Source organism: Bos grunniens, chromosome 3 (genome assembly GCF_055505025.1).
Source record: "Bos grunniens cultivar Pamir isolate PY7600 chromosome 3, Bosgru_T2T1.0, whole genome shotgun sequence".
NCBI classification, from domain to species: domain Eukaryota; kingdom Metazoa; phylum Chordata; class Mammalia; order Artiodactyla; family Bovidae; genus Bos; species Bos grunniens.
The window spans coordinates 101,875,094-101,893,763 of NC_141167.1; the positions used below are offsets into that span (position 1 = coordinate 101,875,094).

Here is an 18,670-nt window from a genome sequence, read left to right on the forward strand (position 1 = left end):
GCTCCGTAACAAGAGAAGCCACTGCAATGAGAAGCCTGCACACCGCAACAAAGAGGAAGCCCCACTCACCACAACCAGAGAAAGCCCGGTCCCAGGAAAGAAGACCCAGTATAGCCAAAATAAATAGAAGCCAGGTATGGGGCTGTACTCTGCTCCCATAATCAGTCCCAAAATTTAAGAAAGTTCTTATTGTAAAGTAAAATGGTATTTGAGAGAGAAGCCAATATCATAAATAGGCACCCCACTCCAGTACTCTTGCCTGGAAAATCCCATGGATGGAGGAGCCTGGTAGGCTGCAGTCCATGGTGTCGCTAGGAGTCGGACACGACTGAGCGACTTCCCTTTCACTTTTCACTTTCATGCATTGGAGAAGGAAATGGCAACCCACTCCAGTGTTCTTGCCTGGAGAATCCCAGGGACGGGGGAATCTGGTGGGCTTCCGTCAATGGGGTCGCACAGAGTCGGACACGACTGAAGTGACTTAGCAGCAGCAGCAACATGCTTTTAGCTTTTGCTATATATCCATCAATGAGCTAGGTACTTTGTATATACACAAGCATACCTATCTTGCAAGGTATGTATTATCTTCAGTATATAGATACTAAAAAACAGGCTGTGACTTTGCCCCAAGTCTCTCAGCTTAAAATATTTTTTTTTTCTTTCTAAAGTTCCTGTTTCTACACAGTTATTAGTGTTTTTTTCTCTATAGTTTGTCCTTTAGTCACAATACCATCTCACTTAACTTTGGGCAACTTAACTCATCCCAAATTGTAGTTAAGAAATGGGAGAAGTGGATTTCCCCGGTGGTACAGTGGATAAGAGTCTGCCTGCCAATGCATGGAACACGGGTTGAATCCGTGTTCTGGGGAGATTACACTTGCCTCGGAACAGTTAAGCACAGGTACGGCAGCCCCTGAGCCCGTGCGCTGCAACTACTGAAGCCCGTGTGCCTAGAGCCTGTTCTCTGCAACAGAAGCCACCGCAGTGACAAGCCTGCATGCTGAAACAGAGTAGCCCACACTCACTGAAACTAGAGAAAGTCCGCACGAAGCAACGAAGACTCAGTGCAACCAGAAATAAAATAATTTTTTTTAAAAGGAAAAGAAACTGAGAAGTAACTTCTCCAAGCAGCCTTTCCTGCAAAATCCCCAAAGTAAAATTTGCTTCTGAACTAACTTAGGAGGCATCTTCATAAAGTTGCTGGTCAGCAACACTTAAACAGGGAGAGTTAAAGATAACCCTTCTTGTGGGAAATGGATGGGTCTTCATATCTAGGTATGCTGGATATTTTTATATTTCTTTCAGATCACTCTCCTTCTTCCTGTATCTTGTTCTGTATCCTGGGAGGCTGTGTGTGTGAAGCCATTTCAGTTGTGTTGGACTCTTTGTGACCACATGGACTGTAGCCCACCAGGTTCTTCTGTCCATGGGATTCTCCCGTCAAGAATACTGGTGTGAAAAAAAAAAAAAAAATACTGGAGTGGATTGCCATGCCCTCCTCCAGGGGATCTTCCCAGCCCAGTGAACGAATCCTGCATTGGCAGGTAGGTTCTTTACCACTGGCGCCACCTGGGATGCCCCCTGGGAGGCTAACCTGCATGAATTTCATCAATGGGTTCCCTGCACTTTGGCTTCCAGTTGCTGCTGCTGCTGCTAAGTCACTTCAGTTGTGTCTGACTCTGTGTGACCCCATAGACGGCAGCCCACCAGGCTCCCCCGTCCCTGGGATTCTCCAGGCAAGAACACTGGAGTAGGTTGCCGTTTCCTTCTCCAATGCATGAAAGTGAAAAGTGAAAGGGAAGTCGCTCAGTTGTATCCGACTCATAGGGACCCCATGGACTGCAGCCCACCAGGCTCCTCTGTCCATGGGACTTTACAGGCAGGAGTACTGGAGTGGGGTGCCATTGCCTTCTCCAGGCTTCCAGTTGGAGTCAGTCAATAGGAAGTTCTGGGCAGAAGACAGGATGGAGAAAAATGACTGAAATCAGTGTATTGATTTCCCAGTTTCCCTCCCTTGGGGTCGCCTGGGCCCTACTCCTTTGATTAAAGGCCATTGCTCCTCTCAATGCTATCTCGCGAAGGCTCAGTAACCACTACCTCCCTTTGTCCTTTCAGGTGTAAGGCTGTTACTAGCCTCCAGTTCCCTACCTATTCCTTGCCAACAGTTTTTAAAAGTAGTTCTTCAAAAAAAAAAAAAGTAGCCCGTGATTATTTTGAGCATGTCAATTATTTTCTGTTGGGACCTTAATATACCTGGTAAAAGCAGGTGATATTTTGGATTCATAAATTTCATATTTTATCCATATACTTCAATCTTACTCTCATACATGTAACCTTAAATTCTTATGAGTCAACAGTTCTAAAGGGTCAACTGCTGGCTTAAGTAACAGAGAGTGACTCATACCTGTGAGGTTCCCAAGGGTAGGGTAGTGGTATCAAGGAGACATAAATCTGAGAGATAATAATAGCTCAGGCCCCTGTGACTTAGCTACAAAAGATGCTGAACAGCTTTTCAAGCTTTGTGACTGTGGAACCTTCTGTGTTTCAGGTCCCCAAAGCTTTATACAAGCTGATGGACTCTGCCTACTGGGGCCCTGGTTTCTCCATAACCTCCCAGGATGCCTCTGAGAAATCAGCTTAGAAATCCCTCAGGATGATAACTTTATCCTCCTGTTAGCACATTTTGTTTTTTTTCTGAAGACAAAGTTTGAGCTAATATCCTAAAAAAAAAAAAAAAAAAAAACTATCAGCAGATTTCTCATTTAGGATCATGTTTATCCCTGTGTTGTCAGTGATAATTTCTTTCAATTCAACCCTTAATTATTATTCACTACTCTGTCAGGATGAGGTTTTTCATATGTGCTAATGAATTACATTCTTGGTAGTAGTCTATTTGGGATAAGTTCTGGAGTGGGTTGCCATTTCCTTTCAGTAACCTTGAAAATACAGAATCATTTGGAAAGGAGTATGTCGCTAATAGTCAGACCTGACACGACTGAGCGACTTCACTTTCACTTTTCACTTTCATGCATTGGAGAAGGAAATAGCAACCCACTCCAGTATTCTTGCCTGGAGAATCCCAGGGACGGAGGAGCCTGTTGGTTGCCTTCTATGGGGTCACACAGAGTCAGACATGACTGACGAGACTTAGCAGCAGTAGCAGCAGCAGCAGCAACTATTTCCCACAAGGCAGTTAATTTAAACCTATATATTTATATAATGTTTTATAAACCCCTGTTGGCATATTTCTTTCCATACTTTACAAAAGAAGTTGAGGTACAGAGAGGTTAGTTGAATTGCCAAGGTCACCCACAAGACTATTCAGTGGCAGAGTCCAAGGACTGTTTGCTCTCACTGCAACATAGTTGCTTTCCCAAGCCCTGAGAAAGTTCTCAAGAGTCCAGCTTGGGTACTCTTGACTAGAGAAGTTGCCATCCTTTAGAAATACTAATAAATGAACACCCTTCACAATTAAACTGAAACCAGGACTTTGTAAATTGCAGCTGTAAATTGCAGCTGCCTGCAGAATCACAAGGTTAAAATTCTATTGTACTTCTCTTTGGGGCCTACATTGAAACCTGAGGGTATTTTACCCCTTTCTTTGTGACCACCTTCAGGGCTGAACTGAAGAATTTGTGTGAATTTGCCCTCAGGGGGCTATGAAAGTTTGCAGTCTTAGAATTTTTCTTTGTCCTGGCTTGGTTTGAAAGGGATAATGAAGTCAGGGGACTGAAAAGTTTCTTTACTTCTTCCTTGCTCTCCTCTACTATCTAGAAACTAGCAATGATTTTAAAGAATCTTGGTTTAAGTAAGGCATCCGGTGAGGAAAAAAAAACAACGAAAACCTGAGATCTAAAGGACCTCTCCAAGCTGGTGTAAACAAGCTTCAAGGAGAAAGAAGGTAGATTTTCGAGGGCAGCCGAATTTGGTGGAACTAGCTAACCAAGGTGTGAGAAGTATTCAGAGAGCATTTAAAAACCTTGAGGGGAAAATCTTTAAGTGAAGTTTGTAGGGATACAAAGGGAAACAGATTGCTGAGTAGAAGAAGATCGCAAAGATAGGAATAATATTCTAATTTTGAGTTTGGAGGGCTCAGACGGTAAAGCGTCTGCCTACAATGCGGGAGACCCGGGTTCAATCCCTAGGTCAGGAAGATCCCCTGGAGAAGGAAATGGCAACCCACTCCAGTGTTCTTGCCTGGAAAATCCCATGGATAGAGCAGCCTGGTAGGCTTACAGTTCATGGGATCGCAGAGTCGGACACGACTGAGCAACTTGACTTTTTCACAAATCATCACAAGATACCAATGTTTTCTCCTTTAGAGTTTTCTCATACATTATCGTACTTGAGCCTCTCAACCCCAGTTTTCGGGCTAAGGTTAAGGGGTGGATCTTTGACTCTGCAGGATAACAAGGAGTAAAGGGCGGAACTAGAAACCATATCACGGTTCTTCAACAAACTGTTTCAAGCGGATTCCTGCCCAAGCCTTTTAGGCAAAGAACCCGGAGAGAGCCCGGCGAGATTTCCTTAGCTGCAAGGCGTGGACTGGCCTCTAGGCGGCGCCCGCGATAGGGAAGCCTAGGGCTCCAACCCTGTGGGATACTCCAGCCACGCGCCGGTAAAAAGCCAGACTTGTAAATCCGCAAAATCGGCCACCGCCAGCTCAGGACCTTAAGTGTCCTTAGCTCGAGGTAGTGGGCGGGCCAGATCCTGTTCGTCCCTCTCATTGGCCCCCGGGAGTAATGGACAGGTATCTACAGCCAGCCCCGGCCAGAGGAACCGCACTACACAAGCGCGCGGTGTTGGAGTGTTGCAGGGGCATTCGCTAGGGGAGGCTACGCATGCGTGCAAAAAATCATGCTTCTCGGCGCCCCTCTGGTTCTGTGAAGGGTAACTGCTCCTTAGGGAACTGTTGGGGCAAACCCCTGACTCGTCCAGGACTAAAGCCTTTGCTGGTGTTTTTCTTTTTGTAGCCTTCTTCTCTTGCGACCCACGTTCTTCCAGCGAAATTCTCTTTTGACAAGATTTCCTAATGCGAAACTTCAATCACTTACACTGCAGCTTCATTTTATTTCTCCCCAAATACCCTCCTCCCGCCCTGTCGAGCATTCTACGAAAAAGTGCATCTTACCTCGATCCAGAAACGGGCTTGGAGTACCCTCCCTAACCCCACCTAAATTCTACCCGGGGTCTCCTGGGCCCTGGTTCATCTCCACGCACCATTTCTTCGCTTGCCTCCTTCAGGAAACCTTTCCTGATTAACCCCGGTGGGACTGCAGCCATCCCAATTACTCGGGAGAGAGTCAAGGCCAAGTTGAAGGCAGAAATTCTGGAGCAAAGGTGCTCAGAGTAGCCGACCGGTTCCCGTCCCGCCCCGCCCGCTCCGTGAGTAAAGTCATGCAGCGGCTCAGGGACACAGCTGTATTGGGAAGCGGAGGCTCCTACATAGTAGGAGGAGGCACGTCCCAGGAGGCCCGAGGACTCTGTACACAACGCGAGTGGCTCAGCCCCGGCCGTCCGCCGTGCGGCCCGCCCGGGGCCCAGTCTGTGGAGGCCCGGAGGGGCGAGTTAAGGCAGCTTGGCTGAGGGAGAGGGGGAGTGGGAGTGTGCCAGTTACCCCCGAAAAGCTGGCTCACTGAGGGGGCGAGCTTCTCGCCTCCCACTCCTCTCGAGGACAGGGGGAAAAGACAGTCGGCAGTCAATAAATAAACCCGAGGCGGGCAGGGACCTCGGGAGACTCTGAGTCCAGGAAGGCTGGAGGTGTGGAACAGGGAGGGAGGTCATCTGTCCTTGGAGACGCGTCCACGCTCACGGCCTCTGAGGGCATGGGCCTCGAGGGTCCCACTTGAGGCCTTGAAGCAACTCCCTTCAAAAGTTAAAATGGCTGCCGTCAGGGACGGCCGCCTGCAAGAAGGGCCCGACAAAGGGAGGCTTCAGGGGCCCCTGGGGCTTCTCGACCTTCCACCCTCTTGAGGGCGCGGCCCCGGTGCCCCTCAGGCCGACCCAGGTACAGGAGGTGTCTCCCGGCACCCCCCGAGTACCTGGAGGGGCCTCCCGAGGGGACTCGGGTGAGCAGCGCAGGGGGTGCACGGTGCGAGGAGAAGGGCAACTTCCGGCTGCCGCCCACCCCGAGCCGGGGAGCTGGGGCGGAGAGCGCAGGCCGGGCGGCCGGGGCCGGGCACTTGCCCTCCGGGGGCACGTCCAGCCTCCGAGGCGGGGCACAGTCCCGGGGCAGCAGGCTGGGGCCGGCAAAGAGGGTTGGGGCGGGCTCGGGCGGCAGCGGCCGCGAGGTGAAAGGGGCGGCGACCGGGGGCTCGGCCTCCTTCCTGGGCGCCTGCGGGCCGTGCAGGTAGCGCAGTAGTTCCTCCAGGGTGGTGACTTCCACGGCCTGCCCGGGACAGCCAGGCGGCGGCGGCTTCACCAGCACGCGCGGCGCGGCGCCACCCGCCGCGTTCCCGCCCCGGGCGCGGCTCCGGCCCTCCTTGGCGTTATTCCCGTTCTGGTTCCACTCCCAGGGACCTCCAGCATGGCGGAGGTGCTTGACCGGCAGCTCTGGCGTGGACTCCGGGGTGGGCAGGCAGGCCAGCTCCGGCGGGGGTACGCCCTCGGGGGGAGGCAGGAAGGTGGTGTAGAGCTGCGGCGTCTGGGCCCCCTCTCCGTCCTTGGACGGCGGCGGCGGCTCTGGGCCCGCCCCATGCAGCCGGGCCAAGCTGCGGAGGGAGAGAGGACGTGGGATCCCTGCAGACTCGATATCCTTGCTCCGCCGTCGGTGCGCTCGGCGACAGGCGCAGGAGACCAGGAGGCCAGAGACCGAGGCGCCCAGAGCGAAGGCCGCAGCCACACAGGCCAGGAGGAGTGGGATGGGGACTGAGCGAGAGGATGAGGCTGGACGGAGGTCCCGGCGCACGCCTGCCAACCGAGAGAGAAGAGAGATGGAGGCTCAGCGAAGGTAGGCCAGCGGGAAGGCGAGTTCCGAAGTGTCCCTCTCTCCCACTGCTGCTCTGCTTTCACTCCGACACAGCCTTGACCCTCTTCAGGAGTCTCCTCCCCTGACCCCTCAACACACAGCCCACCCAACCACCCTCACACACAAGCTAGAGCCTGGGCCTGGGGAGTTCCATCCCAGCTCAGGCCTCTGTAGCCATGCCAAGAGCAACTGCCAAACTCTGCCCGTGCTGAAGGAGGCGGGGCTGGGAGGGCCAGCTCTGGGGAGGGGAAGGGAGGGGAGGCTCCAAACAGGCATTATTAGTGAACACCAAACAATGATCAGTGAGGGGCTTAGAATTCTTCAAGAATTGGCAGCTCCACACTTCACTCCTGTCCCTCCCAACCAGCCCCCTTACCCTGAGTGTGAGCTCCAAGAGTGGAAGACTGGGGCCGGGGGTGGGCATCACTGGGGGGACTGGGGGTCTCAGGGGAAGGGCCAGGACTCAGAAGCACTGATGACAGAGACCAGGTCAGAGCCAATGAGACTCCTGTTCTCCACCTCTGATAACCCCAGCGGGTCCCCCACCCCTTTTGGAACCCAGAAGTCCAGAACTGCAGCCTTCATTTTCCTCTGGGAATGGGGAAGAGCTTACATGCAAGGCATTCTTTGATTTCTTTGTTCAAAAACTATCTATTAGGCATCCTATTATGTGCCAAGCACTGAGCTATATGCTAGATACTTAGAATGTTAGCCCTTTCTGAGACTCTCTCAGAGTGTCCAGGGTGCTGATCTGCTGCTGCCATGGGGCATGGACTTGGGTGAGTATGGGCTGACCATGGTGAAGTTGGGACAACAGAACTCACCATAAGTGGAATCCCCTGTACCAGACTGACTCCCAGTAGCTCCATCTATGAAACAGGGAGAGAAAGGGTGAAGGTGGGGGGAGGCTTCATGAGGAACTGATGGGCATGACCGTGCCACAGAAGGAGAGAAGGACAAAAGCCCACACCTGGGATGGTGTCTATGGCCATCAGAGCCATGCTCAACAATGGATACAGCTGCCTTTGCCCTTTTTACCTTGGCAGTCATCATGCTCCATGGATTCCTGGTTACCAGTTGGATCCACATCAATCCTAGGAGGAAATGGAGGTGGCTCAGTGCAGGTATACCTCTTGTCCCCTCCCCCACCCTAGCTCTCAGCCTCCTCTGTTAGTAGTGGGGAGCTTTTTCCTCAGGAGATCCAGGAGCCCCTCACTTACCCACCAGGTGCCCTGATATCCACGCAGCCTCTGGAGCTGTCCCATCCACAGTATGGGTCCTGAGAAGCCAGACAGCTCCTAGGGAAAACTGAGTCATATGAGGCTGGGACCCTCCACTCTAATCACAGTCCATTCCCCTGCCTCTTTCACTCTCACCCTGGCCTGCAGGAGGCTCCTAGCCTGATACTCCCATCCTATCCACACCAATCCCTAGTCCTGTCCCTGGTGACTGCCCACCGGCAGGATGCTTGTGGACATCCCACCACACACAACCATCCCCTGCATTTCCCTGCCACCCCCAATGCCTTTGTGCCTGCAGGCCCAGGGAGCCTGGCCTCAAGTCCCTCTCACCTCCGACAGGCCCCATGCCGGGCACACCGACTAAGAGGGAGGTAGATGATGCAGCCAGAAAAAGCCACAAAGAGCCTGTGACCTTCAGTGTCCAGCTCCAGCCCTATGACCCGCCGTGCTGTTTGGGCTGCCCGCTTCCCACTGCACCTAAGGTGAGGCCAGAGGGAGTCAGAGGTGGAGCAGGTGAGGCTCCTTTTTCCCTGGGTAAGGTAAAGAAAAGAAGGTGGGGAGGCATACAAGCAACTGAATACAACTCATGGGGCTACCCTGCCGTGCTACACAATGTCATCTCTCCAAGTCCCTCTCTCTTCCCCACAACTTCCAATATCGGAGTCCCCACCCCATCCCCATATCCCCATCTCCCACCTCACATTCCATCCCTGCTCTGCAGGGGGCCTGCTGGACAAAGGGCTCACCGGGAGGGGCTGTAGGCATCGATCTCTTCCAACAGAATGGGCTCAGAGCCCCCAGATTGCCCCCCTGGGGGCAGCACCTTCAGCACTGTCCCATCATTGGAGCCAAGGAACAGGACTGTGATGTTACTGTAGGGACCAGCCATGCCATCCACAGCCACTTGGGTCAGTAGGGCCCTGGAGGAATAGGCCTCGGGTCAGGACAGCCTGACCAGTGGAAGCTTGAGTGTTTCAAGGACCTGGATACCCCTTCTCTGCCCTTCCCCCAGCCCAGGGTTTCCTTCTTAGCTCTGTCCCTCCCACTTTCATAGGTTCTTCCTCCTACTAATATGATTTACCTTGTGGGGTCAGAAAAAGAGAGTGGGTGAGGGGCGGATGGCAGTGGTCAGGATTTTTCAGCCTGATACCTGCTGGTGAGGGTGAGCAGAGGCTGATGGGTGGCAGGTGGCACGGCAGGGTCCAGAAGTGGGTGAGCCTTGATGAAGGTCAGGACATCATCAGGGAGATCTCGGGAAGAGGGGAACAATGCAGCCACACCTACTCCTGCACAGGATCCGGGCCTGGAGGACACATAGGAAGAGGCAGCCTTGGGACAGGGAGCTGGTGGTTACAGAGCCTAGCTAAGCCCCAGCAGCCTGCCCTAGGGCCAGGAGGCCTCTTGTTCCATCTGCACACAGACATTCATACTACTGCTTCCCTTCCCTGCTGCCAACCCATGACAGCCCCCTCCCCAGGCCTTGGACACCTTGCCCTCTCCTCATAACTTATTTGGGGAGCAGACACTGCTTGCTTCTGCCTCCACCAAAGCCCCCCATCCTGGGTACCTGGGGGAGGGGACCCTGTCCTCAGACACAGGGGTCCAGGCCCCATCCAGACTCCTCTGCTCCTTGAACTTGCCCTCAAACCCACGCTCGATATCATCCAGGTAGAAGGCGCAGACCGCAGAGCCAGGAATGCTGAGGGAGCCAGAGAACGACGTGGGCTAGGTTTAGAAGGGACAGCAGAGCGCCTCCCAGGTAAGACTTGGCCACCCCACTTCAAGTACCATCTTAGGGGAGAGCCTGAGAGAGCGGGGCAGCCCCTGGGGGCCATGCAAAGAAAGTACAAGGAAAATGGAGCTTCCCCTCACCACCCTCATCAGTAGGCTCTGCAGGATGATCTTTGTTGCTGGGGGGCGCGGAGGGAAGGGGACAGACTGGGCTGCATTGACTAGTCTAGTACCAACCTATTGGTCTGGGTGGTGAAGACCCCAAAGAGAGCAGAGCGACCATACAAGTTCACAGGCCCTGTCAAGGCCTGTAAGACATCAAAATAGAAGGTCGAGTCTCCAGGGACAGAGCAGTTGAGCCGCAGCTTCAGGAAGGATGTCCAGTGGCGGTCCAAGGCCCTAGGTGAGCCACCCATGTCGCGCTTACACACACGGGCCACACGGGAGAACTGCACCTGCCGGGAGAGCCAGGGAGGATGGAGGTCAGCGAGAGCCCCGGCCAGCAGGGGGAGAGCGGTTTGGTGGGGTTAGAGTACCAAGAGACCAATGTCAGGGGCACAGCTAAGGGAGGATGTGGTGTGGTTGGTCAGTCCGAGTCAAGGTGAGGGACAGCAGGATGAGGGGACAGAGGCCTGAGGGCAGCTCCGCGGTGGGCTCAGAGCCCAGCCAGGAGCTCTTCCCCAAATGTCCAGCTCCTAGGAGCCAGCAGAAGCCTCTAGCTACCACCCCCACTGCCCACCTCCTTACCCTCCCCAGCCGGGCATCCTCCACAGAAACTTCTCGGAAAAAGAAGTAGACATGGTCTCCGTGCTCCAAAGCGTGGACAAAGTGTGGCTCTGAGTGGGAAGTGACAGGAACGGTATGGAAAAGTATCTGTACCTGTCCAGAATCTCCTGATCCCACACCGCCTTTCCCCTTAGCACACCTGCACACAATTACCACCACCTGCCTGCCACAGCCCTCCCCCTGCACCTCCTCCCCAAGAGCAGCCTCCCTCCCCCAGGCCCACCCTGACCTCGGAGCCACTTGGAGTCGTACTTGGCGGAGCGGAGCGGGGGCTGAGGCCCAAGGCTTCGGTAAACCACAGCATCACTGGCCTGGAAGTCTGCAGCTGTGGCTGAGTACAGGCTGCCCTCTGGAGGGGTGGGTAGGGTGGCATCAGGGGGGCTCAGGGATCTGTATCTTGGCTCTCCTTGGGCATCCCACACCCCTACCTTGGCCTGACCCTGGCCCCTACCTCACCCCTGATTCAGGAGCATGCAGGAAAGACCAAACTCGGAAAGGGGCTAACATGGCAGCCACATGCCTGCTTCTCACATGCCCAGGTGCACACCTGCAAACACGGCCACGTTGGACTGGGTGGCATCAAAGGGGCATCGAGCTTGCCCACTCAGCTCCTCACCCTCCTGCTGCAGCGAAGTTATCTGGAGGCAGAAGGAACAGGTTCTTGGAACCCTCGGGGTGTTGCAAGTCTGGCTCCATAGCCCACTTCCTCACGTCCCCTTGCCTCCTTGCCCCACCTCTTCCGGACCCTCCACCCAGGGCACTCCCATCCCCCACCCCCTGCTTGTCCATCCCCACCAAACTGATTGCCCAGCTTGAGTTCTCCTCCTCCTCCCATCCTGATGCCCCACCCTCGCCTTTGTACCCCATAGCTGCGGCACACGGGGCTGAATGAGTTCGTTCCACAGGCAAGGAGCGTCTCGGAGTCCCAGGGCACGAGAACGCGAATGTAGTTGTAGCACTCGTCCTAGAGAATCCAGAATTCTAGGTCAGCCACAGGGCTCCCTGGGACTGGAACAGGGGTCATGGAAGTAGGGTTATCCTCCTTGAGCCAGTTAGAGCAATAGGGGGTAAAGTTTCAAAGAAGCTATTTACTACTAGTCCTGGGGTCTTGGGCAAGTTCTTTGGCCTCTCAGAGCCTCGCTCTTCTTTTGTGTGAGATGTGTAAAGGAAGCTAAAAATCATCAATTCCCTTTCCTGTATATTTTCCTCTGTGACTTGAGATAAGAGAAGTAGCAGAGATTTGGGTAGGTGGAGGGTCAGTTGGACAGAGCCTGCAGGCTGGATCATCTCCTACCCTCAAGGTTTTCATCCCACTCCTCACCGTCAGCTTGCCCCGCACGGCACAGTTCTCCACGTCTTGGCTCCTCCATGTTAGATACTGGAGGGAAAAGTAGAAGAGGGAAAATCGTGGCACAGCCTGGACCCACCGCACATTGTGGTTCCCTTTTGGAGTCTTCTTCCCACCCCCTGGATCGCCGTTAGACCTTTCCAGCCTCATCTCCATGCCTCAACCTCCTCCCACACAGCCCCTCACCTTGTTGGGCACGAGCCCCTCCCCTTCTTCTTGGGCTTGAAGATCAAAGGAGAAAACGTGATCCCTGAAGGGATAAGCAAGGAGGGATAAGAGCCAAGCCATGGCTCCCCACTTGAACTCCCGTGTCCCCACCTAGTCCGTGTTCAGATGCTCGGGACAAACAGTGTAGACCTCCTGCCCCATCTTCTCCCCCTGACTCCACACCCATAGGACCCAGCTATGTTCTGGGTCCTAACATGTCCAAACCCCAGGGCTTGTACACCTGCATGTGTCCTCTTCAAGATGTGGCAGTGGCCATGCAGGTCCCATGCCTGCCTGGAAACAGGCCTGGCAGCCCCACAATGGTGCCACAGCCAGTTTACCTGGCAGCCACTAACAAGGTCCGGTTCAGGGTCAGGAATCTCTGAAAGTCCAGCCCAAGTTCCGCAACCACAGCATCATCCTCCAGGCCCCGGAACCAGGATAATGGAGAGATACCTAGAAGGCACAGAGAGGTGGGTGCTGACGCCCTCAGACACAACACTCCCTCAACATCCTCCCCAGCCAGAGGAAACCCAGCCCTGGGCATGTTAATAAAGGTATTAAGAAGGCTAAATACAATATCAGCTAACTCTGAGCACTTCACCTCTGCCAAGCACTGTGTGAGCACTTGAGCGGCATTGTCTCATTTCAGACAGCAACCCTATGAAGTAGGTTGGTGCTATGTTACAGATGAGGAACCTGAGGCTTAAAGCCAATAAGAAATTTGCAGAGCTCATTTAGCTTGGGAGTGGCAGGGACCCCAATTCAGATCCAGGCCTGTCTGAGTTCAGAGCTGAGCCCAACCCAGTTCTTAGATCTGCCTTAGGGCTAGCGATTCCCTTTCTTTCCACATTGTATGCTGTCCCACGTAGTCCATTTCCTCACCCCATCTCTCCCAGCCCTCTTTTTGCACCCTCCCCTCAAGGCTCTTCACAGACCACCTCAATCCTCCAAGCTTTCTGCCTCCTCTAACCAACTCCAGCATCCACCTGGCCTGATCATGGAAACCACAGTCATCAGTGTTCAGAGGGAGCCCAGAGTTCAGAGAGAGATGATTTAACATTTGTACCGTGATTAGAACACTGTCTGACACATGGAAGTGTTTGCTACTCTTATCTATCCCCCAACAGTTACTCTCAGTAACCTAACTGCCATTCCTTCAACCTTAAAATTGCTCTAAATTCTACATATATAACAGGAAGCTGCAAATAGATCTATCTGCAAGGTCTGTCACGGTGGGACGGTGGCCCTTCCCTCTCCAACTGGCCCCAACTGGCTGGTGTGAAGCCTGCCAGTGTGACCCCAGGTAAGGACTGGATAAGCCTGCTCCCTCCCCCTAGCCTTCTCACTCAGCCTTTCCTCCTCTCTCCTGACTGGGCCTGGGACATTCAGTAAGTCCCACCATGACGGACCTAGATGTGGTGGTGATAAAGTGGTGGAGAGGGAGGTAAGAGGTGTTGGGAACCACTGAATTAGTCCCAAGCCTTCATTTTGTAGCTAATAATAATAGCAAACACATATACATCATTTACTTTGTGCCAGACAGTGTTCTTAGCACTTTACCTGTATTACCTCATTTAATCCCTAAATAACTCCATGAGGTAAAATACTATTTTTTGGCCATGCCTCATGGCCCATGGGATCTTGGTTCCCAAAGCAGGAATTGAACCTGTGGTCACTGTGGTGAAAGCACGGACCACCAGGGAATTCCTGCTAGAATACAATTATTATCTTCATTTTGCCGATGAGGAGACTGAGGCAAAGAAGGTTAAATAACTCCTTATAAAGTGAGCAGCAGGAATTTGAACCTGCCACGGTTTGGTCTGACCAAGAGTCCATGTTCTTTATCACTGAACAATGCTGCCTGGAAGTGAAGAAAGTTGGCCCACAGATGAGAAGTGACTGGCCTCTGTGCCACTCCACCTATCTGCTCCCCTTTCCTGTCAACTCTTAGCTTCCTTGAGACCGAGAGCCCTCCTGCAGCTTGCCACCCACACAAAAGGTCTCGGTGTCTCATTGCCAAGACTGAGTGCTGAGCTCACATAGAGGGCCAGGGTGCCAAGCACTCACCGTGCAGGTCAGAGGTCAGCAGAGGGAGAGGGTCCTGGGGAAATGCAGCCTGCGTGTGTGGAATTGAGAGCAAGAGTAGTAGCAGCAAGGGCATGAAGTGGGGGGCACGGGGCATTCTGTGTGGGGCAGCTCAGGCCCCAGGGGCTGCCCCCTCACCCATATGCTGGCCCTGAAAGAGAAGACAGAAGTGGGCGAAGGGGCCAAACGTCCTCCACCTTTGAAGCAGGAGGGCTCCTTCCCAGGTCTATCCCCAGAAGACCCTGCGGAGAAGGGTAAAGAATCCTATCTCTGGCACTGCCTCAGAGCCAGCCGGCTGTCACTGTCACTCAAGGCCCTTCCCTCTCCAACTGGCCCCAACTGGCTGGTGTGAAGCCTGCCAGTGTGACCCCAGGTAAGGACAGGATACGCCCGCTCCCTCCCCCCAGCCTTCTCACTCAGCCTTTCCTCCTCTCTCCTGACTGGGCCTGGGACATTCGGTAGGTGACACCTCCTGGCCCCCTCTTGCTAACCTCGTCTCAGCTATAATTAGACACTGAAGCCTTAAAATTATAAATAGTGATTCCTTGGCACTGGGGGGGAGGAAGAGGATATCATGTCTGCCTCCCCTCCCTCACAGACCCCCATGGCACCCTGGGAGCAACTTAGGCACCGCGCCTTGGTAGAGGCAGCTGTGAGGCAGCCATCATCCTGTTTAGGGCTCAGGAAGAACAGAGTTGGGGAGGCAGCCCAGGGGTCTTTGCCCTGGTCTAAGCTCCTGCTTCTAGGGCCCTTTCCATTGCTAGGGGGAAGCTGCGTAGGGAGGGGAGTGAAGGAGGGGGGCTGTCTTAGCCAAAAATGAATCTGCATCAAAGCCAGATCAGAGGCTAAATTTAGCTCTGGCTGCAGCTGTCTGCCCGACCACTGTGCCCCCTCCCAGCCTCCCTAGCCCCCTGTTCCCTCCCCAACTCCTAAGAAACCTTGCATGTGCTCAATTTGTAAAAGAGCAGACCCACCCCCTGTGAGGAGCCAGTCATAGAAGGGGCTATATTGGTGAGGAGATATGACTGAATATGTCCCTCTCTCCCTTCCTTCCCTCTTTGGGCTGCCGTGGAATGAAAATGTAAATAATTCAATGACAGGCAGGCGATTGTAGCCCAAAGTCCAGGAAAAGAAAGATATGGTGGAAGGGACTGTAAGACAGCCCTCCTTCCCACCCATCAGCCTCCATCGGCCTTCCCCAGCCAAGCTGACCCTGGCTAGAACCCACAGTGGGAGGTGGACACCAGCTTCCTGCCTTCCCCTGATATTGAAGTGAGGGGCTGAGTAAGCCCAGGAAATCAGGTCAGCAAGGGTGAGACTCCCTCCTTTCCATGAACAGACAGTTATCCTACACTAATCCTCAGTTGCCTGTCCTGCCATGTTCCCTGAAGAAGAGACCCTGGGCTTCCAGGCCTCCCCCATTCCATCTCCCCCACAACTCCACTCTTGGAGCCAGGACCCAAGTGTACCCCACCCCCAATCTAGCGTCATTGATGGGGAGGCTGACGTCAGATGGGATCCCAAGAGAGCTGGAGGAGGGGAAGGGATAGGAGCACCTAATGATGACCCCCTCCCCAGGGGCAGAGCAGTCAGCTAGCTAACGACCCTCTGGTACTGAAAGGCCAAGCCTCCCTCTGCCACCATCCCCTCCCCGCCCCCCACCTCACAATGGTTCCGGATGGTGCTGCTCCTAGGGGAAGAGAAAGGGACACAGCTTTTCTCCTATCCTCCCCCTCCTGCCCCCCCCCCCAAGTTGCCCTGGGCAACTGGTATCTTCACCCAGGAAACAACTTCAGTCTCAGGCAAGTGGGGAGAATGATCTGACCGTCTTCTGTTCCCAGGCCATGCCTACTTCCATCCCCTGCTCTCAGGGGCTATTGCCCTTTCCTTACCTGGGGTGGTGACTCCTGTGGGGGTTTGAGGGGGTAGGAGACCTCTGACCTGATGGAAGAAGGGACAGAAGGAGGGAAGAGACTGAATTATACCTCATTACCACATCCCTTAAAAGTAAATGTGAACATCAAGAGAAGTCTAATGAGGCTAGGGTAGGGGAGATGCTGCCCTGGAACTGGGGTACACATTGACATTGAGCTTGATTACAAAGGTCCTGGCCATTCATGCCTAGAGCTGTGAGGACAAGGGCAGGTGCTGGGGCTGGACCCTACCCAGAAAATCCTGGAACTTCAGGGCCAGTCTTGGGAAAGGGGGTGATTGGGAGAGTTTGGAGGGCATGCTGACCACTCCCATATGAAAACCTTCAGAACCCCGCAGCCGTCTTAGCAAAAGCACCCTAGCTGGGGACAATAGAGGCTAATTTGCATATCATTTGCATGTTTTTCATCCCTAAGCAATATGCTCTAATACCAAGCCCCTTCCTTCCCTCAGAGCAGGCCCTGCCTCCCTCCCACCCAATCTCTCTCCACTCTACCCCCCACTTTAGACTGGATTAGTCCAGCCTCTGAAAACACTTGGTTGGCCATTGCATTGGCCCCCCAGACTTTATGCTGTCTTTAAGAGGTCTTCCCACAGATGATTTTAGTGAGCAGCATCTGAGTTGCCCCCATGCAACGCCTGGCTTGGGGAAAGGCTTACCCTGCCAGGACCAGTCCCAGCTGCTTCACACTCCCCATTTGGAGCAAATGGGGGAGGCCTGGCCAGCTCTTTCTCCCCCTCCTAGGTTCTCCCCTTGCTGGGAAGAGGAAACAGCCCTTCTCTCTCCTCCTGGCCCTGCAGCCACCTCTGAGGAGTGGCCAGGGTCATAGCCAGAATCTAGCAGGGGGCTGGGGAAGGCAGGGAGAAGAGACCCGGCTGGGGACAATAGCAGGAAGCCTTCGGGCTGGTCGCCTGCCCCAGTCCACGTTCCTCTAAGGATGGGGTGGGGGTGGGGGGCGCACCAAGGAGCCTCAGGGAACAGGCGCCTTCCCTTCTCCAAGACAGTTCCCCTCACCCTTAGCTATCAGCCCCCGGTTTGGTCCCTACCTTCCCTCCCACCCAGCCCCGAACGAGGATAATCCAGGTGTCTAGAGGCTCGCCTGAGGTGGGCCTGGGGCCAGGGGCTCGACGTGTCTCCCCCTCACTGGATCTGGGGCTCGGAGAGGGGCGGGTAGCAGAGTCTGGGCCGGGACCGGGTCCCAGAGCCACGTTAGCGGGAGGAGGGGCTGGAGGGGCCTGCAGGCGCAGATCGAACAGGGATGGGAGCGGGGGTTGGGAACGGAGGCGGGTCTCCGAGGCCAGGGAAACAGGGCCAGAGGCTTGGAACCGAGGAGGGCGGGCCTGCGGCCAGCGCAGAGCGGGGTCCGCGGGCTGGAGATGCAATCGTCAGCCCGGCTCTCCGCCTTGGGAGACCAAGGTCTAACAAAGCCCCTGGGCAAGTGGGGTGAAGGAAGGTTATGGGCTCTAGGACTAATGTTCCTCGGGGCCCATTCCCGACTCTATGATCAAGTCAACCCCGCTGGGAGGTGCTCAGACTCCCGCTTGCACAATGACAGAGGTGCAGCCGGAGCATCAAAGTCTGGAGCGACGCGTTCTTCCCTTCCCTGCAGGGGAAACGCGAGGGTCCGGTTCCCCACGGGTCTCGAAGCCTTAATCTTTCTGCTGGGGAGGCAAGAGACCAGGTTTTCCACCCTCTGTACGATGCGCGCCTCAAATAATGCCTTTCGCGCTCCTCAATGCGAGGGACGCGACTCGGAGAAGCCAGGTCACAGGAGGCGTCCAGACCTTGCGCCCCACAGTGCCGTAGCGTGGCTCCCCTCTTCCCTCGGTTCACCCCAACTCCGCTGACCCTCTCCGTCATCCAAGCACGACAGAGCGCTGGCGCCCTCCCGGGTCCCTTTGGCACTTCGAAGCTTACCCTCAGCCTTCGGCGCCCCGATCCTCCCCGCCTCCCTGCAGCCCCAGCCCTACTCCAGGATACTTGCTCCGAGATCCGGGTCAGCGGGAGAGAGATCGCAGCGGTCGAGCAGCTGCCGCGCACCGCGCCGAGTTCTCAATCGGTTGGGGCCCCAGTCAGATGTGGTGAATGTCCGAATTGGATGGAGCTTGGATCTGGGCTCCCGGGCGCTGACAGGTCGCGCGAGTCCTGGATCCCAGTCGCAAACCCCACTCCCGCCGCGGTTCCGCGGAGGAAAACAATGCGACCGCCCGGAGCTCTGGGCCGGGCCCCAGCCGCCCCGCCCGCCTCCCGACCGGACCCGCCTCCGGCCCGCCTCGGGGTCCCCATTACTAATCGGGCTCTCGGAGGCCGGTTAGACACCGCCTTCTCGACACCTCTCCGCCAATAGTTCTCGGAGGAGGAGGGGCGTC

General features: G+C 54.8%; 1 protein-coding gene across 3 annotated transcripts; it reads right to left on the reverse strand.

The window, feature by feature from the left end:
• Positions 1 to 5,407: 5,407 nt before the first annotated feature.
• Positions 5,408 to 18,497, reverse strand: SEMA6C (semaphorin 6C). Of its 3 annotated transcripts, none has more exons than XM_086392498.1 (20): positions 18,286 to 18,497; positions 16,261 to 16,309; positions 14,351 to 14,519; positions 12,622 to 12,736; positions 12,260 to 12,323; positions 12,047 to 12,103; positions 11,588 to 11,689; positions 11,273 to 11,363; positions 10,978 to 11,074; positions 10,687 to 10,775; positions 10,177 to 10,394; positions 9,776 to 9,907; positions 9,359 to 9,511; positions 8,955 to 9,128; positions 8,539 to 8,685; positions 8,188 to 8,265; positions 8,006 to 8,061; positions 7,792 to 7,836; positions 7,344 to 7,439; positions 5,408 to 6,909 (listed from the first exon to the last, which is right to left on the reverse strand). In XM_086392498.1, exons 8-20 carry the CDS (start codon positions 11,303 to 11,305, stop codon positions 5,891 to 5,893), a joined length of 2,337 nt encoding a protein of 778 aa, XP_086248624.1. In that variant the 5' UTR covers positions 11,306 to 11,363; positions 11,588 to 11,689; positions 12,047 to 12,103; positions 12,260 to 12,323; positions 12,622 to 12,736; positions 14,351 to 14,519; positions 16,261 to 16,309; positions 18,286 to 18,497; the 3' UTR covers positions 5,408 to 5,890. The 3 variants fall into 3 exon arrangements, with proteins under 3 accessions (XP_086248624.1, XP_086248623.1, XP_086248625.1); XM_086392497.1 differs by having other exon boundaries at positions 10,955 to 11,074; XM_086392499.1 differs by lacking the exons at positions 5,408 to 6,909; positions 7,344 to 7,439; positions 7,792 to 7,836; positions 8,006 to 8,061; positions 8,188 to 8,265 and having other exon boundaries at positions 8,601 to 8,738; positions 10,955 to 11,074.
• Between the last annotated feature and the right edge of the window lie 173 nt (positions 18,498 to 18,670).

Coding starts and splice junctions, on each gene's coding strand:
- SEMA6C (XM_086392497.1), bottom strand. CDS start 14,465: ATGCCCCGTGCCCCCCACTTCATGCCCTTGCTGCTACTACTCTTGCTC. Junction 11,364..11,587: donor CCGTGTGCCGCAGCTATGGG/GTACAAAGGCGA, acceptor TTCTGCCTCCAG/ATAACTTCGCTGCAGCAGGA. Junction 8,062..8,187: donor GATATCAGGGCACCTGGTGG/GTAAGTGAGGGG, acceptor ATTTCCTCCTAG/GATTGATGTGGATCCAACTG.